Raw genomic sequence first — 27,012 nt, 5'->3', positions numbered from 1 at the left:
GGTTCTTCACCAAAGCAGCATGATCAAATTCAGGTTTAGGGCTGAAAGTGAGGCCCTTAGGTAATGCAGATAATTCAGGAGGGGAGAGTTCCTTAGATGGGAGGTTAAGGACACTGTACTATTGTGACTGGTTCTTGTGATTATGGGTTATTCTTGGTCTGAGAGACTATGGTGAAGGCTGTGGGATGTTAAGGAGGTTGGCCAAGCTCAGTTTGAGGAGACGAGTGGTGGTTGACAGAGTGGCTGTTTAGGGAGCTGCAGAGGACAGGAATGTAAACAACGGTATTCATGTGGTTTAGGAGAAGGTGGGATAGCGTTCTGAGGTGCAGTCTGGCATATTGTTGCAGTTTGAATTTGGCTTGATGGACCATTCCATCCAAGGGATCATCAGGAGCAAATAATTGCAGGATTTTGTAGGAGAGAAGTTTGGTGGAGTGAAAATTGGCTGATGGGGGCATATCGGCCACAGGTTAACTGGGTAAGAGCAAGAGATTGCTGTATTTGAAACTGTGAAAGTATAGTAGGATTACATCCAGAAACACGAACTCTTAATGTTAGGCTTTTTGGAGCAACTCCAAGGGACAAACAATTTTCAAGAAACAGAATGTGGGACCTTAGTTTTGATAGTGCAAAAGCATGTTTTCGAAAAGAACGGATGTAATATGAGATGCGAATCATCGTGACGAGAGGACAGTTTGGAGTATTAGAAATCGTGAGAGTGGCCAAAAAAAACAAAAAACAAAAAAACAAAAAAAAAAGGCAGAGGGTGGATGAAAGAGAGGAAATGGAAGAAAGGGAAGGAAAAAATCAGAAAACAGAGAAAAATTCGTACAGAAATAATGAGAACAGGCAATGGTTAGTAAAAGGTATGAGTTTGTGGTCTATACGGTAAGAAAAAAAAAGTAAACAGTTCTGACCATGATACCAACCTGATCCACCACCACTACCTCAGAACCATCCCTTACAAGCCTTCCAAGAATTCCTCATGTCCAACATGGCTTCACAACATAATCCTTATCTGTCTTCTGCAGAACTCCAGGTGCTACGTTCCCTAAAAGCTGATGACTCCATCTTTATCCTCCCAACAGACAGAGGATCGACCACTGTGCTACTTGACCGAAAGGAGCATGTTAGAGGAGGTCTGTGCCAGCTATCTGACACCTCTACATACTCTACATACTGCGTCCTCCCAACAGACAGAGGATCGACCACTGTGCTACTTGACCGAAAGGAGCATGTTAGAGGAGGTCTGTGCCAGCTATCTGACACCTCTACATACTGCGTCTGCCTTCAAGATTTCATCTCCTTGACTCAAATTGACCTGCAGATCCTCCTCAAAATATCAAGTACCTCACACAGACTAACACCTCAGTCAATAGAACTTTTCACACCATCCAAACCATGCCCCCCCACTTTTTGCCTTCTTCGTTTTATCCACAAACCCAATCATCTTGGCCGTCCTATAGTTGCTGGCTTCAAAGCACCCATTGAACATATCTGCCTTAGTTGATCAGCACTTGCAACTCGTAGTACGATGACTTCCCTCCTATATCGAAGATATCGACCATTCATCTGAAATTTGTGCCCATCCCGCTCCCATCTCACACACTGCTTGTCACCATTGATGGCACCTCCCTCGGTACCAACATCCTATAGTTGCTGGCTTCAAAGCACCCATTGAACATATCTGCCTTAGCTGATCAGCACTTGCAACTCGTAGTACGAAGACTTCCCTCCTATATCGAAGATATCGACCATTCATCTGAAATTTGTACCTATCCCGCTCCCATCTCACACACTGCTTGTCACCATTGATGGCACCTCCCTCGATACCAACATCCCTCACGTACGTGGTCAGTCTGCTGCTGAGCATGTCCTCGGTCAGCGCTCACCTGATTCCAAACATACGACATCCTTCCTACTCACCTTAATCAAATTTGTACTTACCAGCAACTACTTCACCTTTGAGGGGCGGACATACAAACAGATCAGGGGTACAGCAATGAGAACCAGGATGACTCCTTCCTATTCCAACCTTTTCATGGGTCATTTAGAGGGGGTTTTCCTGGGGTCCATTAGTCTTCTGCCTTGGTGTGGTTTAGATACATTGATGACATCTTTACCAAATGGACTCATGGTGAAGCAGACCTGTTAAAATTCCTGGGATCTCTGAATACTTTCTGTCAGTTAAATTTCACATAGTCCTATTCTGAATCCCGTGCCACTTTCATTGATGTTGATCTCATCCTCACCAAAGGCCACTACACATTTCTGCCCATATTAAAACTACTGACAAATAGCAGTACTTACATTTTGACAGATGCCATCATTTCCATGTCAAACGTTTCATCCCTTACAGCCTTGGCATTCGTGCATACATATTTGTTCGGGTGCAGACTCTTTACAGCAATACACCACCATTCTCACCTCAGCCTTCACTGGTTGTAATTACCCCACCAGCCTAGATCAAAAGCAGATTTCCCAAGCCATCACTTCCACTCCTGATACTGCTGATCCCTCCAATAAACAACTTCGGAGCACACCACTGATACTCAGTATTATTCTGGACTGGAGTGTATTAATCAGCTGCTTTGACAAGACCATGACTTTCGAAAATAATGCCCTGCAGTGAGATCCATTTTGTCTGATATTTTGACCACCACTCCTAGAATAGGTTTCAGTTGCCCTCTCAGTCTCCGCAATATCCTTGTCATACCCCCTGCTCCTTTGGCACCCATCTCCGTACTCTACGTCTGCTACCCCTGTGACTGTCCCCACTGCGAGACTTGCCCCATGCACCCTCCTGTTACCATCTATACCATCACTGTAACTGGCAAAACATATACTATCAAAGTGAGAGCTACCTGTAAACAACTTATGTCATATACCAGCTATTACATAAACAGTGTTCGGCCTTTTACATTGGCATGACTCGTTGCTTTCATATGGCATCATATTTTGGGGTAATTCATCACTGAGGAAAAAAGTATTTATTGCACAAAAGCGTGTAATCAGAATAATAGCTGAAGTCCACCCAAGATCATCCTGCAGACATTTATTTAAGGATCTAGGGATATTCACAGTAGCTTCTCAGTATATATGCTCTCTTATGAAATTTGTTATTAACAACCAAACCCAATTCAAAAGTAATAGCAGTGTGCATAACTACAATACTAGGAGAAAGGATGATCTTCACTATTCAAGATTAAATCTAACTTTGGCACAGAAAGGGGTGAATTATACTGGCACTAAAGTCTTTGGTCACTTACCAAATAGTATCAAAAGTCTGACAGATAACCAACAAGTATTTAAGAAGAAATTAAAAGAATTTCTGAATGACAACTCCTTCTACTCCATAGAGGAATTTTTAGATATAAATTTAAAAAAAAATTTTAAAAATAAAAAATAAAAAAATAAAAATAAAAAAACACCAAAAATGAAAAAGTTGTTATATTAACTTAAGTATGTTGTTGTTAAATTAACTTAATTATGTCATGTATTGGAAAATTTGACTTGTTCCACATCATTACAAAATATCGTATTCATGATCCATGGAACTAGTATTAATCTAATCTAATCTAATCAAGTCCATGGTAGTCGATCACACTTTCTTCTGTGCTTGTGCAGCTCAGACATACTGTTTCTGCTATATACTGTGAAAAGTGATGCAAATTGTCAGATTTTTTATATATATATATATATATATATATATATATATATATATATATATATGCAGCAGCATTCTTTCATTAGTGGAAGGAAAGATACAGCATATGTCTTAAACATCCAGTTCATTACAGCCTCAATTAGAATGTGGAAAAAATTAATTGACATCCATAATGAGCCACAAATAAATGTTAATGTTATAAGATGCAATCTGCGATTTTAACTCTTATTTTCAGGTGGTATCAGTTGGCATTTGATCTGCAAAATAATCATTTTTGCTATATTTTGTTTAACAAAGTTAGATCCTGCATTGATGTGATGAAACAAAGCGTAGTTAATTTTTTTTTTTTTTTTTGCAAACTTTCACAATTCTGTCATGTAGAACAGAAGCGGTAATATGGAGAGGGCGGGGAAGGTTATGGGATAGCATTATACCAGTAGGGGGAGAAGAACGTGCAAGGACTAGACTGCCTACAGGTGCAGCATTGGGAGGCTGTGCAAAAGGGTGGTGGAAGGAAAGATACAGCATCCAGGGGCGAATGGGGAGTAAATGGGGAGCGAAAAAGGAGGGGAATGGGAAAGAGGAGAGATGGGCTGGTGCATTGGCAGAGGGTGGCACACAAATAGTGGGTGATGAGAATAGGGAGGAGGGGATAGGACACAGAGAAGCTGGAAACTGTTGGGTGGAGGGTGTGGGGACAGTATTTTACTGTAAGTTGAGGCTGGGATACTTTCAGAAGAGGAGAATGCGTTAGGATAACTCTCACCTGTGCAGTTCAGAAAAGCTTGTGTTGTAGGGGAGGATCAGGATGGCTTGTGTAGCGAAGCAGCCATTGAAATAGTGAAGCAGCCATTCAAATAAAGTATTTTATGTTCAACTGCTTGTTGTGCCACAGTGTGGTCTGCTTTGCTCGTGGCCACAGTTTGGCAGTGGCCGTTCATCCTGCCACCAGCTGGTTGGTAATCATGGTTCCAGCAGAGCTGGTATAAGATGTGGCTGCTTTCACAGTGTCCCAGCCTTTGATGCAGTAGAACGAGGCTGTGACAGGACTGGAATAGCAAGTGCTGGGTGAGTGTATTGGGTAGTTCTTGCACATAGGTCTTCCTTAGGGATTATCTGTGTGGCAAGGGGTTGAGGTTGGGAGTGGCATAGGAGATGACTAAGACTTTGTATAGGTAGGGTGGGCGACAGAACACTGTTTCGGAGAGGTGAAGGATTTTGAATAGGATGAGCCACATTTCAGGGTATGATGATAGGTAATCGAAGCCCTAGCAAAGAATTTGGTTCAGTTGTTCCAGTCTGGGGTGGTGTAGGGTGCCAGAGGGGGCACTCCTTTGTGGCTGATTCTTGGGGGTCGTTGTAGGATTGGGGGTGTGTGGGGAAATGACACAAGAGTCTTGTTTATAGGTTAGGTCTGAGGCATAGTGCCTCTCTGTGAAGGCCTTGGTGAGGACCACAGCATACTGGGCAAGGGAGTTCTGTCACTGCAGATACACCAACTCTAGATAGCCAGGCTGTACGGATGGGATGTTTTGGTGTGTAAGGGATAACAGCTGTCGAAATGCAGCTAATGTTAGTAGTTGTTGGGTTTAATGTGAACAGAGATGTGGATGGAGCCCTCAGAGAGGAGGTCAATGTCCAGGAAGGTGGCATGCTGGGTTAAGAAGGACCAGGTGAAGCGGATGGGAGAGAATGCGTGGTTGTGAAGAAATGAGATAGGGTGTCAGATCATGAAGATATCATCAGTGAACCTGAACCAGACTAGGGGTTTGGCATTTTGGGAGGCTAGAAAGGTCTCCTCTAGGTGGTCCACAAACAGGTTGGCATAGGAGGGTGACATGTGAGTGCCCATGGTTGAAGGCTTCTGCCAATTATCTGACTCTTCCATCTGTAAACTCTGCCAGAGTGATATCACACAATGAACATAAGGGTGGCCATAAGAGAGGGGTTAATGAGTATGGTGGCCATTGAAATCAGCAGGGGCAAAATATGGGTTGGAGGAATAGTTCCCACATTTGATAGGCCCCATCTCTTCCACACCGAAAAGCTTCTCCCATTTCTAACTACATGTGGATGGCAATCTGCAGGGAAGAGCAGTCCTTCTTCCACCGTGCTGAAGACCTTTCTAAAGCCTTCAAAGACAAGTGCTACCTTCCAGAACTGTCTACAAATGTATTTCTTACATAATATCATACTGTATTTCACAAATGTATCTGTTACAGCATACGTACACATCTCTGCACTAACCAAACAGTCAGACAATTCAAGGCCACCAACTTCGTACCTACAATTTTGGAAAATAAAACGTAATAGAGCTCTCGGTAAACAAATGTGTGGCACAATCCCTTGATGCCTAATAACCATACAATGTAAGGACTTGCAGTCGAAAGCCATTAGCTATACAATTCTGATGATGGTACAGCAAAGTACAGGGCTATTACAAATGATTGAAGCGATTTCATAAATTCACTGTAGCTCCATTCATTGACATATGGTAACGACACACTACAGATATGTAGAAAAACTCATAAAGTTTTGTTCGGCTGAAGCCGCACTTCAGGTTTCTGCCGCCAGAGTGCTCGAGAGCACAGTGAGACAAAATGGCGACAGGAGCCGAGAAAGCGTATGTTGTGCTTGAAATGAACTCACATCAGTCAGTCATAACAGTGCAACGACACTTCAGGACGAAGTTCAACAAAGATCCACCAACTGATAACTCCATTCGGCGATGGTATGCGCAGTTTAAAGCTTCTGGATGCCTCTGTAAGGGGAAATCAACGGGTCGACCCGCAGTGAGCGAAGAAACGGTTGAACGCGTGCGGGCAAGTTTCACGCGTAGCCCGCGGAAGTCGCCGAATAAAGGAAGCAGGGAGCTAAACGTACCACAGCCGACGGTTTGGAAAATCTTACGGAAAAGGCTAAAGCAGAAGCCGTACCATTTACAATTGCTACAAGCCCTGACACCCGATGACAAAGTCAAATGCTTTGAATTTTCGGCGCGGTTGCAACAGCTCATGGAAGAGGATGCGTTCAGTGCGAAACTTGTTTTCAGTGATGAAGCAACATTTTTTCTTAATGGTGAAGTGAACAGACACAATGTGCGAATCTGGGCGGTAGAGAATCCTCACGCATTCGTGCAGCAAATTCACAATTCACCAAAAGTTAACATGTTTTGTGCAATCTCACGGTTTAAAGTTTACGGCCCCTTTTCCTTCTTCGAAAAAAATGTTACAGGACATGTGTATCTGGACATGCTGGAAAATTGGCTCATGTCACAACTGGAGACCGACAGCGCCGACTTCATCTTTCAACAGGATGGTGCTCCACCGCACTTCCATCATGATGTTCGGCATTTCTTAAACAGGAGATTGGAAAACCGATGGATCGGTCGTGGTGGAGGTCATGATCAGCAATTCATGTCATGGCCTCCACGCTCTCCCGACTTAACCCCATGCGATTTCTTTCTGTGGGGTTATGTGAAAGCTTCAGTGTTTAAACATCCTCTACCAAGAAACGTGCCAGAACTGCGAGCTCATATCAACGATGCTTTCGAACTCATTGATGGGGACATGCTGCGCCGAGTGTGGAAGGAACTTGATTATCAGCTTGATGTCTGCCGAATCACTAAAGGGGCACATATCGAACATTTGTGAATGCCTAAAAAAACTTTTTGAGTTTTTGTATGTGTGTGCAAAGCATTGTGAAAATATCTCAAATAATAAAGTTATTGTAGAGCTGTGAAATTGCTTCAATCATTTGTAATAACCCTGTAGATATTGACAAGTCATCATGGCTAAGATTAACCTCAGCATCTGCATATGGTCACCAGTGAAAAACAATAATTTTTATGATACATTGATGTGACTAAGAGCATCATTCTGTTCACGAGAATAATGTTAATAGAAAGGCTGTAGAGGTCCATTTCAGTAAATATAGATTTATATGACACTAATTGCCATCAGAAATATATGATCCTGTGCTCATCTGGATCATATTCTGCATCTAACACTGAAACTCATTTCATAAAATATCATACTAAAAAGAGGTCATGCTACCAAAAAACGTTAATTCCAGAAAACTGTTGTAACATAACGGACTAGTTCATGTCCAGTTCACTCATTACATTTTTTTCAGAGCCACACATCATGAATTTGTTTTCAGAGATATTAATTAAGAATTATATCTTTAAATTTGTTATTTTAGGTTTGCTTTTTAGTAATAATTATAGTAAAGTTTTGTGACTGAAGTTACAAGCAAAAACTATGTTATAGAAATCATATTAAGAGTGAAGTTAAAAAGATGTAACGCAAATATGTACCATAATGAAATAATGTTAAAACATATATCTTATTGAGCAACAGTATTCCAGCTTTATGAAACTAATGCATTCGTTTACCAGTATAGAGTTTAACGACATATGCTGTGATACTCAAAATATTCGCTCTTCGCTCATTTCCTATGTTTGAATTTTATAACAGCCAGAGTGGGTAATCGTGTCTCATAATCCCAAACCACCTCTCAGAATCAACGTACATCCCTTAATATTTTCTTCTCTATGACTAGATGATAATTGTTCTTCAGAAATCTGTGACAATTGAAAATACTCTAAAAAAATTCAGCTAATAATGTAATGTGTGTTTGAATAAAAACAGCCACAACAGTTACATAACTAACCAAGATGATCAGTTCTTCCTCCTCAGAATCAGAATGTAAAGAGAGCAATCACTAAAAGAGAAAATTACAGACCCCATCCATAGATGGTCAAAATTATTAAAAAATTAAACAGTGAGATGAAAGAAAATGTGGAAGTGAATCCCATCCCTGTTCTTAAATGGTTGAAGTACTTTCAGAATCTATGCTAACAAATATTAGAGTCCCTTACAATCCAGATTCCAGAGGACTTCTCAGAGAAACCATCTCTAATTGTGAACTTAAAGAATTATTACAAAAATAATGATAAAGCCCCAGCAGAAGGTTCAATCTAGAACTGTTGAAATATTCAAGCAAGTCATTTATAGACAGATTCCTAAACTTAATAAATATGATCTGGTCAGGAGATGATGTACCTGAGAGCCGAACTAAATCAATTAATGTTCCTATCTTCAAAACAGCAGACCTAAAAAATTATGATAAATAGCAAGGAATAAGCTTTTTGAAATTGGCACATAAAATTTTTGCCAGCGTCATCAAAAACAAGTTATGCAGATACTATCAACATGTCATGGGTAGCGAGCAAAATCTCTTTCGATATGGAAGATGGCGGTTTTTCATTGAAATTGCTAATAGAAAAACAAGGAAAATTCAGTTGCCTTCATTAGCTCCAAAAAAGCTTTTGATAAAGTCAAAAGAAACAAATTATTACAGATTCTGAAAGTTGATCACATTCCCCAGCAACTTATTAATAATATGTACAAAATTTACTGAACAAATTTAATCTGTCATTAAAGAGGACAAATTATCAGTTTGTGGCAGAATACGTGCAGGAGTACAACAGGGATGCAGCCTTTCACCACTCTAGTTTATTATTTTTATGAATAAAATCACCCAAGAGTAGAGACAGATGCATACAGCTTCATTCAGGTCAACAGAACCACAAACCAAGATGCTTTACTTTTTTCAGGTGATTTAACTCTTGTAGCATCTTCAGAGGATGACATACAATTTATAAATTGTATCTAAGAAATACAGCATGGACATCAACATTGTAAAAACAAAAACTATGACTTTTTGTGGGAAATACCCAGTAAAAAGTAAGATCTGTTTGAAAAATAAAATTCTAGAAAGAGTGAACACTTTCAAATATTTAGGCTATTAACTAGCCTTTGTATAAGAAACAGACTTAGCTGAAAAAACCACAAGACATGCAAAAACAATAAACTGTCCTTTGTATAAGAAACATACCTAGCTGAAAAAACCACAAGACATGCAAAAACAATTAGCATTATTAGTAGTGTAATGAAACATTCCCTGTTCCTGAACTACATCGGAATATGCCTCTATCAGATCATAGCAAAATCTGTGTTGTGTTATGGCAGTGAAGTCTAGGCAATGAAGGTAAAGATGGAAAAAGACTTAACACCCCGTGAAATGAAATTTTTGAGGCTAGCAACTTTCTAAAACCAAATGTGATCACAAACAGAATGGAGATGTGTTGAAGCAACTTAAAAGAGAATCCACCGCATATTATATTCAGAACTACCAAAACAACAAGAGAAAATGTTTACTGTGAATGAGCTCAAAGGGGATCCCATTATCCATGCTACACTATCAGTCCAACAATGTAAGATACTAGGTTAACCAATGCAAAGGTGGCAGGAGAACTTCTCGATGAGACCATAATGGATTATAGCCCTAATACGCGTAAGGGAGGTGATGGTGGTGGTGGTGGCGGCGGCGGCGGCGGCGGTGGTGGTGGTGGCGGTGGCGGCGGCGGTGGTGGTCATGACAACGATACAGTTTGAGTACAGTAATGATGTGATTTCTGCACTGTGCGTGTATTGTTTGATTTAATGTCCATGCTGTTTCACAATCAGAACAGAAGTAAATCATTTTTTGTTGCTCCAATTTTTCATAATTTAAAATATTTTATGATATTTGACAGGAATTAGTTACACAGATAAAGCTCGGTAGAGCCACCCAACAGATTGAAACTGCAGGAAAGCACAGAGATGTTACTGAGTTGAATCTAGTCCCTCCTAGGGATGATGATATCTCAATATAAATGTATGCTTACAAAAGGAAATAGAATCTTCATTGCTTTTTTATTGGAAGAAAGGGAATGCTCTACTTATATGTATTCGATACATATGAATAAGGGTGTAATTCAGAATTACATGCTAGAATCGCCCCAGAAGACTTCCAAATGCCTCACCTGTTGAGAAGAGTTTTATATCAATTCTATAAAGTTTCAGACAGTTCCAACCACTTAGCTTAGTTCTGATTTTGATAATGGTGGCAGTGATGCTAATGATGGTGGTGATGGTGATGATGATGATTATGATAATGATGACTGTCCAAGTGGTATTTGTGCTTCTAAATGATATTAATCTTGAAATTTGCTAGTGGATTAATACTGTGTGCCTGACCGAGGCTTGAAGTCAGGACATTTGCCTTTTGTGGGCAGGTGTTTACACAATCCATCCTCACAGCTGTACTTGCACCAATACCTCATCTCCTACCTTCCAGACTTCACAGAAGCTTTCCTGTGAAAATTGCAAAACTATAAGCCCTGACAGGAAGAAAATTGTGGGGATATGATTTTGCCGTAGCCTGGGAGCTGTTTCTAGAAGAAGATTTTCACCCTGCAGCAGAGTGTACACTGATATGAAGCTTCCTTGCAGAGTAAAATTGTGTGCCAGACCGAGACTTGAACTCAGGACCTTTGCCTTTCACGAGCAAGTGCTGCTGTGAAGTTTTTAAGGTAGGAAATGAGGTACCAGTGGAAGTAAAGCTGTGTGGATGGGTCATCAGTCATGCTTCAGTTGCTCTGTCAGTTGAGTCCTTGCCCATGAAAGGCAAAGGTCCCCGAGTTCAAGTCTCAGTCTGGCTCTCAGTTTTAATCTGCAATGAAGCTTCAAATCAGTGCATATGCTGCTGTAGGATAAAAATGTCATTCTAGAAACATCCCCCAGGCTGTGGCTAAGCCATGTTTCTGTAGTATCCTTTCTTCCAGGAGTGCTAGTCTTGCAAGTTTCACAGGAGAGCATATGTGAAGTTTGGAAGGTAGTAGATTAGGTACTGGTGCAGATAAACCTGTGAGGATGGGTTGTGAGTCGTGCTTGGGTACCTGCATCGTTGAGCACTTGTCTGCGGAAGACGAGGCTCTCGAGTTTGAGTCTATGTCCGGCACACAATTTAAATCTGCCAGGAAATTTCATATCAGTGCACAGACCGCTGCAGAGTGAAAATCTCATTCTTAATAATAATCTTGTGTTGCTCCAAACATATCTTTGTATCTTTTCAAGTTTATTTCTGTTATAGGTTCTCGAGCTATGCAGCTACACTGATGGTGGTGTTTTTCTTGCAACAACTGCCAGAACCAATACTTCCACCAATTCAAAAGATTCTTCATCCAGATCCTGTGAATCCATGTATGACTACAAGGAATACAGATTCTTTGAGCAAACTTGTTGAAGAGTATTTCAGGTACCTTCTTATTACTGTTTACATTTCACACGTGAGGCAATACTGACCTTACGATTTATCTTAGAACAAAGATTAAGGAAAGGCAAACCTACGTTTCTAGCATTTGTAGACTTAGAGGAAGCTTTTGACAATGTTGACTGGAATACTCTCTTTCAAATTCTAAAGGTGGCAGGGGTAAAATACAGGGAGCGAAAGGCTATTTACAATTTGCACAGAAACCAGATGGCAGTTATAAGAGTCAAGGGACATGAAAGTGAAGCAGTGGTTGGGACGGGAGTGAGACGTGGTTGTAGCCTCTCCCCGATGCTATTCAATCTGTATATTGAGCAAGCAGTAAAGGAAACAAAAGTTTGGAGTAGGCATTAAAATCCATGGAGAAGAAATAAAAACTTTGAGGTTCGCCGATGACATTGTAATTCTGTCAGAGACAGCAAGGGACTTGGAAGAGCTGTTGAACGGAATGGACAGTGTCTTGAAAGGAGGATATAAGATGAACATCAACAAAAGCAAAACGAGGATAATGGGATGTAGTCTAATTAAATCAGGTGATGCTGAGGGAATTAGATTAGGAAATGAGACACTTAAAGTAGTAAAGGAGTTTTGCTATTTGGGGAGCAAAATAACTGATGATGGTTGACGTAGAGAGGATATAAAATGTATACTGGCAATGGCAACGAAAGCGTTTCTGAAGAAGAGAAATTTGTTTACATTGAGTATTGATTTAAGTGTCAGGAAGTCGTTTCTGAAAGTATTTGTATGGAGTGTAGCGATGTATGGAAGTGAAACATGGACGATAAATAGTTTGGATAAGAAGAGAATAGAAGCTTTCAAAATGTGGTGCTACAGAAGGATGCTGAAGATTAGATGGGTAGATCACATAACTAATGAGGAGGTACTGAATAGAATTGGGGAGAAGAGGACACAACTTGACTAGAAGGTATCGGTTGGTAGGACATGTTCTGAGGCATCAGGGGATCACAAATTTAGCATTGGAGGGCAGCATGGAGGGTAAAAATCGTAGAGGGAGACCAAGAGATGAATACACTAAGCAGATTCAGAAGGATGTAGGTTGCAGTAAGTACTGGGAGATGAAGAAGCTTGCACAGGATAGAGTAGCATGGAGAGCTGCATCAAACCAGTCTCAGGACTGAAGACCACAACAACAACAACAACAACAACAACAACAACATTTAGCGACCAAGAAATCTCTGCACACACCATTTGAGTTTTGATATTATATCTATGATGTATACATACAGGCTTTTATTATCAGAAAAGTTTTAGATCAGTATTGATCTGTGGAAACAACTTTGAAATGTATCACAGAGGGAACAAAGCAGTGTACCACATTAGGATTTCTTCAAGTTCCGATTGCATGTGTAGTTCAGGAAGAATGCTGAAATGCCTTTGTGTATGCTTTAATTAGTCTGATATTGTGTTCACAGGCTCTGCAGGGTCAATACATAGGAATCTGATGTATATTTCTTTATATTTCACTTAACATTACAAGGGACGTTCAATAAGTAATGCAAAACATTTTTTTCTGAAAGCAATTTGGTTTTATTAAGGATTGCTGTACACCATATTATTCCCCACCCTTTTGTCTATGAAACCCTATTTTTCGACATAATTTCCTTTCAATGTGATGGCCTTACACAACCATACTGGAAGGGCCTATATGTGTGCATTGTACCACTCTGCAGCTTGACGTCAGAGCCAACGTCATGCTGCATCACTAACCTCTCCATCATTCAAGTGCTGCTTGCTCATGGAGTGAGTCCTTCTTTGGGCCAAACATACGGAAGTCAAATGGTGCAATAGCCAGGCTGTTGGCTGGATGAAGAAGAATTGTGCAGGGAAGCTATCTGAACTCCTCTTTAGTGTGCAGTCTTGTGTAAGGCCTGTCATTGTGATGGAGAAGGAGAAGTTCATTTCTATTTTTGTGGTGACGAACACACTGAAGTCGTTTCTTCAATTTCCTGGGGGTAGCAAAACACATTTCTAAGTTGATCCTGGGAGCACGGAGGAGGACATCCAACAGAATAACCCCGTCAGAGTTCAGAAGACCCCCACCCCCCCCATCCCCCATGAATGTGATGCCATACCGTGGATTGCCATTGTATTTCTGGTTTGAAGTGATGAACCCACATTTCATCACCATTGATAATGTTCAACAAAAAGTTGTCACAATCAGCCTCATAATGCACGTGCATTTCAGCACAGATGATCCTTCATTGCTCTTTATAGTCTTCTGTAAGGCAGCGAGGAACCCAGAAGGCCCTCAAATGTTTGAGTACCCCATTGGTGGATGACCAGCTCGACAGAAACATCCAGTTGAGCAGCAAGGTGTTTGATTGCGATTCAACACTAACCTCAAATGAGAGTGTTCATGCATTCCAACATTGCAGTAGTGACAGCCGTGTGCAGTTGGCTGGCTCGTGGGAGATTGGACAGGTTTGCATGATCTTGTTGCAATGATGACTCACTGTGCTTTTGTTCACTGCCAGCTCTCTGTAGACATTCTGCGAACACCTCTGAATACCTGTCATGCTCTGGCTTTATGAAAAAAAGAAAAAAAAAAAAAAAAAAAAAAAAAAAAAAAAAAAAAAAAAAGAAGTAATGGCAGCTGTCTGTTTGGAACGGAGCTCTGTTACAGATGTCATTTTGAATGCTACGTGCAGCTCCACCACCTATCAGAACTTCAGGAAACTATAGGGGCTGCAGCGGGAATATTCAACAATGTCCCACAGTAAATTCTGAATTTTTCAACCAAAAGTGGCTGGGAAAAAAGTGTTGCATTACTTATTGAATGCCCCTCATATATAACTTTGTAAATAGGCTTTTACAAGCTAAATGCCATCCACCAATTCAGATATGTCTCAGACAGAACTGTGGTTGTTCTCGTAGCCCTTCTTTGAATATGTACAACAGCCCATGTGAGTTCTATTTGGTATTCCCAAACACCTAACAGTATTCTAAGATGTGTCACTCAGGTATTTCATAAACATTGTTCCTTGTTGACTGACTGCATTTACCCAGTATTCTGCCAGTGAATCGAAGTCTGAGCCTGTTTGATTGCTCCATTTCATATTCATACAAATTGTTACAGCAAGCTATTTGTATGAGATGACTGATTCCAGTTTTGACTTGCTGATAGGATACCATTCTTCTTCACTGGGGGAAGTGCAAAATTTTATTTTTCTGTATATTTAAAGCATGTTACCAGTGTTTGCACACATTTAAATTTTACCATGTTCTGGCTGGATATCCGTGCAGATTTTTTTCAGCTTGTACTTCATGATAGTAACTGAATCATTGCAAAAACGTGAGGTTATTATTAATAAAATCTGCCCAGTCCAATGTACAATGTGAGCAGCACATTCTGGAGCATACCTGAAGTTACTTCTACTTATGTTGATGACTCGCCATCCTAAATAACATGCTGTGTCCTTTCTACCAAGAAATCATCAGCCGACCTACAAATTTTGTCCATTAGGTTGTCCATTGTCTTTTCTTATCTCTTGGAATCCAGTAGAAAGATTCTTTGTTCGATCTTCCATCTATTCACCTGATTACATGTCATGTGCACCTTATTTCCTTTTTATTTTGGTTGTAATTATACAGCATTTTCCTGCCCTAATCTGTTCCTTGATTCTTTTCTCTGTTCTCTTATCACACTAATTTCCAGTATGCATTTCTGCTGGGCTAGATTGGAACAATAGTTTCTCAATCTTCTTCACTCCACCACCTCTCTGCCTCTACTCAAGACCAATTTTCTCCTCTTTACCGAATGCTTTCTTTCACTCCTTTTAATCATGTGTCCCTTGGCCTTCCCCTTCATTCTTGCACCCCCTTCCATCTTTAAACTTTCCATCTTCGTAGCCATCTTCGTCTCATCCATTCTGTTCACATGCCCGTGCTGTTTTAATCTCTTTTCCTTAGTCTTCTCTTGCAGGGGTCTTCATGTGTCATGCTACTAACGTTTTCAAGTTTTGTCTTTTCCATTTTTCTTACTCCTGTAACTTCATTTCACTGCTCTCGCTTGACTTTTTCTCCTTTCCTTTATGACGCAAGTTTCTGCAGCATTCAATAAAATTGGTATATAATATTTTTGGTAGATTACCTTCTTTCTTTTCGGGGGGGGGGGGGGGGGGGGGTGTCTTTGTTCCCTATCATTCCCCTCGTACTTCAGATAAGGCTGTCAGCCTACCTTGCACTTTTGGTTATCTCTTTAAACTTCTTCCATTCTCATCTCCTACATTCCCCCCCATATTTGAATTTTTCCATCATTTTCAGCTTCTTCTCACCCAGTGCCACATTTACCATATGTCTTTACTGTTATCTTGTTGTGATTGCTATCACAAACTTCTTTGCATTAAATTTTAGGCCTTAATCTTGCACAACTTCTTCCCAAACATCAAACTGTTTTTGAAGTTTGTCTTCAGTGTTCCCCGCACCATCAAATCATCAGAAAACATCATTGCTTTTATTCTGCTCCTATCTATGTTGCTTTGTGTATCCTCTCTCTCTCTCTCTCTCTCTCTCTCTCTCTCTCTCTATTCATTTAGTCTGTTCTGACTCTCCGTGACCCCAAGAACCAAAAATGCTAATTTCTTCTATGCTGCACTTTCTCCTGTACTCTTTCCAGGTTGGAACACATTACTTCTGTGATACCATCGATCCATCTCATCCTCTGATGTCCTGTTCTTTTAGTGCCTTTGATCTTCCCCAGAAATAGTGTTTTTTCCAGTGAAACATGTCTTCTCATGATGTGTCCAAAGTAGGTCAGCTTTTGTTTCAGTATCAGACCTTCTGGGGAGCACTCTGGCTTTATTTACTCTAATATTGATCTATTTGTTCTCTTTGCTGGGATTTTAAAATTTTTTCTCCAACACCACAATTCAAAGGAGTCTACTCTTCGCCGTTCCACATTTCTGATGTTCCAGGTCTCACATCCATACATCATAACTGGAAAGACCATTGCCCTTACGATACGGATCTTTTTTGCTAAAGTTGTATCTTTACGCCTTAGAAGCTTGTCAAGGTTTGACATCACCATTCTACCAAGCAGCAAGCATCTCCTGATTTCGTGGCTGTAGTCACCATCAGCCGAAATCTGGGAACTGAGATAATTGAACATAGGCACTACTTCCATTGTTTCTCTTCCTATGTGCCATGAATTGATAGGTGTAGTTGCCATAATTTTCATTTCCTAAACGTTCAGCCTAAGACCAGCATTTTCACATTCTTCTTTCACCTTCAGCAAGAGAGTCTTTAATTCTTCTTGACTTTCTGCCAGCATTATAGTGTCATCTGCATATCTAAGGCTGTTTATATTTATCCCAGCTACTTTAATTCCAGTTTCTTCTTCATCTAGCCCTGCATAAGGTGCTCTGTGTACAGATTGAATAATAGTTATTCCACACATAGTTCTCACTGTGCCTTCTTGTCAGAGTATAAACTCCGTATGAGATGAATGAGGTGATCTGGCACTCCCATATTTTTTAGTTCTTCCCATAATTTTTTATGATCAACAGAATCAAAGTATTTGGTATAATCAATAAAGAAGAGAATTGTGTTGCCTTTTCGATAATCCATTGAATGTTGGCCATTTGATCTCTGGTTCCTCTTCCATTATGAAATCCAGCTTGTGCTTCTGGTAGTTCTCGTTCTAGGTACTGGTGAAGTGTATTTTGTAAGATGTTCAGAATGAGTTGCTAGCATGTGAGATAAGTGCGATTGTCCAGTGATCTGAGCAGTCTTTAGAAATTCGCTTCTTTGGGATAGGGATGAATAGTGATCTTTTCCTGTCTTCTGGTCACTGTTGCATGCTTTGTATCTTCTGAAATATTGGTTGCAGAATTTTCACTGCATTGTTTCCAATGACTTTGAACAATTCTGCTGGAATTCCCTCATGCCTATTTTCAAGAGCTGATTTGACTTCACTCTCCAAAATATCTGGCTCTGGTTCTAAAATAATGTTAACTTCATCATCATCAGTATGCTGTTCTTTCTTCTGCTTCTGTTAGATCTTTCTCATTTCTATCTTTTATCATTCCAATTTTCACCTGGAATTTTCCTTAGATGTCTCTAATTTTCTTGTAAAGATCCCTTGTCGTCCCCATTCTGCTGTTATCTTCAACTTCTTTGCACTGTTCATTTAAGAAGACATTTTTATCTCTTCTAGCTAATTTCCGAAATTCTGTATTTGATTTAAACATTGCCAATCTATACCCTTTGATTTTTGCTTTCTTTCGTTCTTTTGCAACTTGCAATGCTTCAGTTGATGCCATCTGACTTTCTTCTTTTTCTTGGGAATGTGTTTTTCTGCTGTCTCTTGACATTATTGGATACTTCTGTCCACAGCTCTTGTGGGGTTTTGTCTTCTAAGTCTAATGCATTAAATCTGTTTCAGACATCTACTGATTAATCAGAGGGTATGGTCTTAAAGTTGTATCAGATGGTATGGTCTTAAGGTCAAAGGAACAGCTTTTGCTATTTTCCTCAGTTTCAGACGAAACTAAGCAGTTAAGAGTTTGTGATCTGATCCGCAATCAGTTTCAGGTCTTGTTGTAGTTGACTGAATCTTACTCTTCCACCTCTGATTACAAATTATGTAATCTATTAGATTCCGGTGTTGGCCATGTGATGAAGTCCAAGTATATAGGCATCATTTAGATACCTGGAACAGTGTGTTAGTAATAACCAACAAATTTCTTTCTTTTAGTGTTCAGACCTGAGGTTGGTTTGCAGCAGAGCGCCATCCTCTCTTCTGCCTGCCTTCCTCTTCATTTACATGTACGTGTCACATCCAACGTCACTCATGATCTGTTGCATGTATGATATCCTTGGTCGCTCCTGCCGATTCCTTCCCTCAATAGCTCCATCTGCTGTTGTTTCAATGATGTTGTTGTGTCGTAGTATGTGCCCTACAAGTTTGTCTCTTCTTGTTTGGATGTGCTTCCACAGAGATCTGGTTTCCTGTACTCTTCTAAGCACCTCTTCATTTGTTACTTTGTCTCTCCAGATGATCTTCAGCATCCTTCTATAGCACCACATCTCCAGGGCCTCTAGCCGTCTTCTCTCTTCTCTTCCAGTTGTCCAAGTTTCACATCCGTATAGGGCCACACTCCAAACGAAACCTTTCGTGATGTTTCCTTATTTTCAGACTGATGTTGTTGCTGGTGAGTAAGTTCCTTCTCCAATTAAATGCAATTTTGGCCTTTTGTATTCTGGTCGGAATTTCTTTCCGGTTTCTACCATCTCTTGTGATTTTGCTTCCCAGGTTAGTAAATTCCTCTTATCACTTCCAGCTCCTCTCTTCCAATTCTTATTCTCAGAGGTTCATATTCTGCTCCTGTACTGTATACCATCACTTTAATCTTTTTCTTGTTTATTCTCATTCCATACTGATTGCATAGAATTTTTTCCATTGTTCTGAGGACTTCCTCTAGATCTTCTTTTGTCTCCATGACTGTAGCGATATCATCTGCATACCGTAGCATGTCTATCTTCTGCCCATTAATTTTGATCCCCACCTCAGTAGTTTCTCGAACTTGGTCTGTAGCTTCCTGGATGTAAGCATTGAATATAAGAGGAGAGAGAGCACATCCTTGCCTTACCCATTTTCTAATATTTGCGTCTTGTTCATGGTGACAGGTCCTAATCACTGCCACCTCAATCTTCTAGAAACTGAGTATCACACGGATGTCTTTGTACTTTATTCCACTTTTCCTCAGCACTCTGAACATCTCTTGCCAGATAATGTTATCAAATGCCTTTTCCATGTCTACAAAGGCAATATAAGTTGGTTTATTTTTCTGTAATTGCTTTTCGATAACGAGTCTCAGTGCCAGAATCACCGCTCTTGTTCCCAATCCCCTTTTGAAACCAAATTGATCTTCAGTCAGCATATCCTGCACCTTCACTTCAGAACTATTTTTATGAGAATTTTTGATGCATGTGATATTAGGCTTAGAGTTCAGTTCTGTTCGCATTTTGTAGCTGCTGCCTTCTTTGGTATAGGAACAATGATACATTTCTGGAAGTCTGTCGGTATTTCTCCTCTGTTATAGATGGACCTAATAAGTTTAAGCAGCACCATCTTCATGCTGTCACCAGCATTTTTTATTAGTTCTTCAGGGATGTCATCAATACCCATTGCTTTGTTGTCCCGTAGTTCTTTTATAGTTCTGTCAAATTCTTCTTGCAGAATGTCATCTCCCTTGTCATCTTCGTCTACTTGCTCTTCTCTTCCTATTACTTCCTCCAAAAGAGGTGTTCCGACATACAACTCATCTATGTATTCTTTTCATCTCTTCACCATGTCTTCACCAAACAGCATTGTCCCCTCTTTATTTTCTATTGTGCCCGAGAGTGTTGTTTTATGTTTGTTAAAAAATTGTTTTGCTCTTCTGTAGGCTAAATCAGTTCTTCCATTTTACATATTTTCTTCCACTTCTCTGCACATTTCTTCAAGAAAATTTTCTTTTGCTTTCCTAGCTTCTCTATTAACTAAATTCCTTAGTCTTCTATATTCAGCTTTTCCTTGTTCATCAGTTGCATTTTTGTATAATCTCCTGTTTTCTATAAGCTCAATACTATCTGCTGTAATCCATTTCCTCTTATTTTTCGGTTGAGTTCTTGCAACTATCTTTTCAGCTGCTTTGTATATACCAGATTTAATTTGATCCCAGTCTTCATATACTGCACCATGTTGAAAATTTTTAGCTAGGTTGTCTGTTTCATGAGCATAGCGCTTTGCCAGTCCCTCAGTTTTCAGTTTTTCTAGTTCCCATTTAAGTTTTAGTGGCTTCTTCTTCAAACGTTTGAATCTCAGTGAACTTTCCATCAGGACCAGGTTATGATCACTGCCTATGTCTGCAGATGGATAGCTCCTGCAATCTTTTATCTGGTTCCTAAAACGTGCTTTCACTAGAATGTAATCAACCTGTTGTCTCCTCAGGTCTCCAGGGGCCTTCCATGTGTATCTTCTTCATTTGTGATGTTGGAAAAATGTGTTTGCAACAAATAATCGGTTCCTCAAGCAGAACTTGATAAGTCGATCTCCTCTTTGATTTCTTCTTCCAAGTCCATATTTGCCAGCAATTCCTTCCTCCGGTTCTTCACCCACAATTGCATTCCAGTCCCCAATGGCAATCAGGTTTTCATCTCCCTTAACATTTCTCAACACATTACTTATTTGTTCGTATATTACGTCAATGACTGCATCTTCTTCTTTGGATGTTGGCATGTATGTTTGTAGTATCACAGTGTCCTTTGGTTTAGCTTCAAGTTTGACTAGTATTATTCAAGAGCTATATTGCACATATCCCTTGACACGTGAGCCATAGTTTTTCCTCAAAATTATTCCAACCCCTTCCATTCCTGGTCTATCTTGGTCAGTTCCAGGATGAAATGACTCTGTATTCCCCAGACCAGAAATCACCTGGTTGGGGCCACCTCATCTCCAATATGCCTAGGATATCGATTTCCAGTTGTTCCATTTCAAGTTTTACATTTTCTAGCTTGCTACACTGAAATAGTGTTCTCACATTCCAACTGGCTTGTTAAAATTGGGATTCTTTTCCTTCACGTTGTCTGTATCTTTTGCAGTCCCCACCAAGAGGACTATTTTATCTCCGGAAAATTTTACAGAATATACTGACATGGTTTACTGCTGATGCTTGGGATAACCGTAGTTCTTCAATGTGGTGGTTTCCCGTTGCCTTCCACATCCAGTGCCGTTGACCATCAGCTGGTTCTTCCGCCTTTGGAAATAATTTCTCATTTCCAGGGCAAGAGGGTGTCCTGTCCAGCAAATGCTGGGGTGATGACTTAGCCCGGTCATCCCTCGGTCCCTGTCTATGTTAGCCATCACATGAAGTGATGTTGCCCACTCTCTACCGCATGGAGGTGTCGATCAGGAGTTTCCCTTCATCAGGTCTAGGACCTTAACGGCATTTCCTAGTCCCCTCCAGTACTTTAGAGAGCAACGAATTGTTTTGACAGAATTCTAGGAGTTCTGTTCTGCTTCATTTATTGTACCAAGACCATATTTTCCTGTTATATTCTCTACAATTTGACTTCCCGCCTTTGCATTCTAATATCCAACCATGAAGACGATATCCTTTTTTGGTGTTGCCAGCAATAATTCATGTAAATCTTCATAGAACTGGTCAGTATCTTCCTTTCAGCATCGGTGGTTGGCGCATAAACTTGAATGAATTTGATATTAAAGGGCTGACCTTGAAATCTGATTTTTCATCTCTGTCACGAACTGTGAAGGCTATTCTATTACCTCTGTTGTTCTCTTGTCCAGAATAGTATACCATACAGCCATTCGAAGAAAATTCTCCCATGTCAGTCCACTTCATTTCACTTATTCCCAATATTTCAGTGTTAATCCTCTCCTCCTCTTTTTTTTTTTTTGACTACACCTAATTTCCCTTTCTACATAGATCTTACATTCCATGTTCCTATGCAGTGCTTCTCCTTGCAGTGTGTTACTCTTTGCGAAGCTTCTCTCAACATGGTTCCCCTCATAGATCTGAACGGGGTGCTTGAAACACTGAACATTTTGAGTTGAGCAAAGCCATGGGGTTTCCTGGAGATAATTTCAGCGGTGCTTTCCTGTTGCCTTACACTGATGAGTATCATATCACTATCCTTTGCCACTGTGAAAAGTAATGGAAATAGTGCACTTCCTTGTGTCCGACTGTTTCTCGCTTCTCTCTCTCACACGCACAACATAAGATTCCCCAGCACAATTCTTTCATCCTCATTATGGTGTGCTTTTGTATCCCTTTCCCTCTTAGTGCCTCCCTTATTCTGCTTATTCTGCAGTAATATATGCTCTCTCAAAATCCAAGAATCATTAGACCTGATCCATACTTATCACATTTCTGCAGCTGTTTCATACAAATACAATATCTACAGCAAATTTTCCTGGCATAAAGTCATACTGTACTTCTGTTGGCTGCTTTTCTACTGTTCACTGGATTCTTCTCAGCAAAATAATTTCATAAAGATTTCCTCAGTGGCACATAAGGGTAATCCCCTTCCTTGAAGACAGGCACAATTATTCTCTTCTTATAGACTTCTGGAGCCCTCACTTTGTTTTGTACACCTCTCTTAACTCTGTGCACTGCTTGTGTCTCCACCTCTTGTCCTGCTCCAATAATATCCAAACTTTGTTTATCCAACTGTGGTGCCATATCTTCTTTCGTTTCTAGTGGCTCTTCCACTCCTATCAACATTAGATATTTTTTCCATTTCTAGCTCAACATTTATCTTCTCTCCCTCTCTCCTCCCCCCTCCCTCCCTCCATTGCTCTATCTCGGTTCAGCAAACAATTGAAATATGTCCTCCATGGCTCAAGGAGGAACTGCTACTTCTCTGCTTCATTCCCAACTTTATCAATTATTTTTACCTTCATTCCTGTTCTCCTATTACTGATAGTTCCATATAGTATTTTCTTACTTGCATTACCATCTTGTTCCATCATTGTGGCTAATTTTTCCTTCCATTTTCTCTTTTCCTCTAGAACCATTTTTTGTCGCCCTCTTTTTTACTTTACACACTTCTCTTGTCTCTGATGTCCTCTGTTGAAACCATATTCTACAAGGGTCGTCCAGGAAATAAAGAACTTTGTGGCATAACTAAACAAAAATGAAAGATATCAACACAAAACTTCATGTACTAAACTATAGTAACTTCTCTATATTTCAATGTAGTAGTCAGCATAACTATAAAGGCACTTATTGTAACCTGGAATAAATTTTTCAGTTCCCACATTGTACTCCTCTACAACCAAAGACTTGTGCAAGGATGTCAGTGCTTGTTTTGAGGTCTTCATCACTTGTGAACTGGTTTCCATCCAAAAATTGCTTCAGTTTATGGAAAAAGTGAAAATTACTTGGTGGCAAGTCCAGGCTGTAAGGAGGATATTCAGAAATCTCCCAGTTAAGACGATGTTTTTGCTGTATTTGAGCTGATGCAAGAGGCCACACATTGCCATGAACCAAAATCACCTTTGCTGGCAGCATGCCACATCACTGAAGACTTCTTCTGTGCACTATCACCGTATACATGATTTATTTGCCTACAAGTTTTGATAGGCTGACCATTTTGTGCATTCAGGAAATGAATGACACTACACCGGCATTTGGTGGGATTTTCAATGGGCACCACTATTTTTAAAGATTACAGAACAAGGAGCTATTACTGCTCAGTACTGAAACTCGGCTCACACTGAGATGTGAAGGAGCTAACTGGCATGCTTGCAATTGCAGCAGTGGGGGGTCAGCACTGTTTGTGGTATTACTTCCTGCATGACCCTCATAAAAGCCTTATTCTTTTTAAAAGTTGTTCTTTTCTTTAATTTCCTAATTCCCCCAATGCGTCTTCTTGCATGATGGTGAATCAAATATAAACTGGAATATTTGTTTTACACACCTCTTTGTAAATGGTGAGTGACTCAACCTTTGTTCATTGTTCCTTTAGTTCAGAGTGATTGTTCTCTACAGCTACAATGTTGTCGTACAGTTTCTTTAGTCAGAAACTCAGTGTCAGAAAAAGAGACACCACATCTGTTGCCCAACCCATTAAAATTGAGTTTCTCGCAACAGAGGACATAAAACCATCCAAAATTTTGAAAAGACTTGCAGCATAGTTTGGGGACAACGCCATGAGAAAGAGTCAAGTGTATGTATGTCACAAACAATTCTTATGATAATGAGAAACAGTTGAGAATGAGAATGCTGCTCACCAGTGTCACCCAAGGACCAGCATGACAGGAGAATATCCACAACAGTCTTTTATTTTTATTTTAAAGAAATTCTTCTCACCAGTTTTCTCCAACAATGTCTTGCTGTGAATGCTGGATTCCATTGCCAACTTTCAGAGCAGACAAAATGTGCCTGTCATCAGAAAAGTTGTGCATTTTCAATCTGGGATGTGATTGTGCTTCATGGCAGTGCTCAGTCCCACTCAGCTGCCTGAACTCAACGAAACATTCGTGAATTGTTCAGGATCACACTAGACAAATATTTCATTTAGCATATCTTAATTTATGCCAGTCAAAGTGTATATTTCTGTATATTCATAGTTATTGTTAAATACAGAGATATTACATTTGAAGTAGTAGCTGCCTCTGCCTCCCAACTTTCTTAATAGCCTCAATTTATCACTCTGCAATTTTCATTTGTTTGGAAGCAGTCAGAGAACACGGATTTGATAACAGTCACCCTGTCATCTGTAACTGGCTGCTGTCACAGTATTTTTGAAAATTGGATCAAGGAATTACCTGTCCTCTGGGAAAAATATCTTTCCCATTCAGGAAGCTGTATAGAAAATAAGTATGTGTGTATGAATTTTTCTGAAGCTTAAATAAAGTTACAAAAAAATATTCGATTTCTATTTGATTCAGCCTTGTATTTCCTTTTAGTACCATTTCTTCCACTTATCTCTTACTGCTTCTACCATTGCTCTCTTGAAACATGACCATTATTTTGTCACGGCGTTCTGCTCATCAAGTGGGTTTTTGTTCCAGTTTTTTCTGGTACAAAAAATATTTCATTTAGCATATCTTAATTTATGCCAGTCGAAGTGTATATTTCTGTATATTCATAGTTATTGTTAAGTACAGAGATATTACATTTAAAGTAGTAGCTGCCTCTGCCTCCCAGTTTCTCTTTGCAAGAAATATTATTTAGTCTTGTTTTGTCTAAAATAAATATGTGAACTTTATGGGACAGGTGTGTAATGGTAACTGACAAATTAGTGGAAGTTTTGGAGTATTGCGAGAGAGAAAATAATTGAATAAGTGCCTTTTAGCCCAAAAGTTTCAAAAGTGTGTGTGTGCCTTTCGCACATTGTAATCATTGGGGCTAAGTTAGTAAATCCATTTCATCATAGCTCAAAGTATTTTGAACAGCTTAACACAGCAAGCATATTCTTACATATGTCATTACTTCTGTATTTTCTGGTGGAGTCTGCACATAAGAGGGCATGCTGAAAAGTAAGTTCTCAATATTGGTTTATGTATTACATGTCGAGCACATTCAACTTTCCTGCTTCGCTGACTCAAATTGCAACCCTCTGCCACTCTAGGGCTCCAAATTGTAGTTTTTAATATTGTGGCATGTGACATAACAAAGTTGGTGCATGTGCAACAGCATGCTGTGTTCGGATTTCTAATCACAGATGGGGCACCCTCTTCTTCAGTATGACTATGCCACATAACACACAAGTGCTGCAACATCTGCAACAATCTGGTGCTTTGGGTTCACCATCGTCAATCATCCACCATACAGTCCTGATTTGGTTCCATCCGATTTTCATTTGTTTCCAAAACTTAAAGAACACCTTTGAGGACTTCTCGTGGATAGTGATGAAGCGGTGCAAGTAGAGGTGAAGTTGTGGCTCTGTCTATAAAGTCAAACATTCTACAGTGACAGTTTCAGCAAACTGATCTCTCATTGGGAGAAATGCGTTTGTCGCCTGGGTGACATATGATGAGAAATAAATATGTAGATATGAAGAATAAATATGTAGAATGTTAATAAAGTTCATTTTATTTAAAAACTTTACAACTTTTTACATAAAAAATTCAGAGGCCTTACTTTTCAGCACACCATGGTAGTCAATGTTGATTGCCTAAATGCTTGTCGTAACCAACCAATATGAATACTAGAACCCTTTTATTTCCCTTTATTTCTGGCAAAATTGATTTTTGCACTCCTTGTCAAAAATTGCTTAATAAGAAAAGGAAGGCCACTGATTATGATTTTATTTTTATGGTAATGGAACATTTATGGCGGAGTATAAATAAGGGTAGGAGTTACGATAATAACTCACTGTATAGTTGCGGCACTTATTGGACAACAGACACATAAACAAAACTGCAAATGTTGCTGAGCTTTTGAACAATGCTCACCTTGAGAACTAAGAGAATAAACATACCACACATTCAGATACTTGGCCACATTGTTGCTGCTGACTATGTCATACTGGCACTGCAGTTCAACTAGGTGAATGGTTGGGTTAACTTGAACATAACCTTCATGAGTGTTTCACCTACTTGTCATCATCCACAGAAATGAGGAACATTCTATAATCAATTCTTTCCACTTCACCCAAAGTGGTATTTTACCACCCACCCAGTCTATGAAATGTTGTGGTCCATCCTTATGCCACAC

The 27,012-nt window shown here is 39.8% G+C and overlaps 1 protein-coding gene across 1 annotated transcript in view; it reads left to right on the top strand.

The window, feature by feature from the left end:
• Nucleotides 1–27,012, top strand: part of LOC126191307 (speckle targeted PIP5K1A-regulated poly(A) polymerase-like) — a 222,664-nt gene that overhangs the window by 128,564 nt on the left and 67,088 nt on the right. The window contains exon 8 of the mRNA XM_049932136.1: nucleotides 11,648–11,812. Within this exon, the coding sequence (XP_049788093.1) occupies nucleotides 11,648–11,812 (165 nt within the window). The remainder of the gene's footprint in view (nucleotides 1–11,647; nucleotides 11,813–27,012) is intronic.

This window comes from Schistocerca cancellata, chromosome 6 (assembly GCF_023864275.1).
Source record: "Schistocerca cancellata isolate TAMUIC-IGC-003103 chromosome 6, iqSchCanc2.1, whole genome shotgun sequence".
Classification (NCBI taxonomy): domain Eukaryota; kingdom Metazoa; phylum Arthropoda; class Insecta; order Orthoptera; family Acrididae; genus Schistocerca; species Schistocerca cancellata.
Note: the sequence above shows the minus strand (reverse complement) of the source record. Positions and strands in the feature narration are given on the sequence as shown.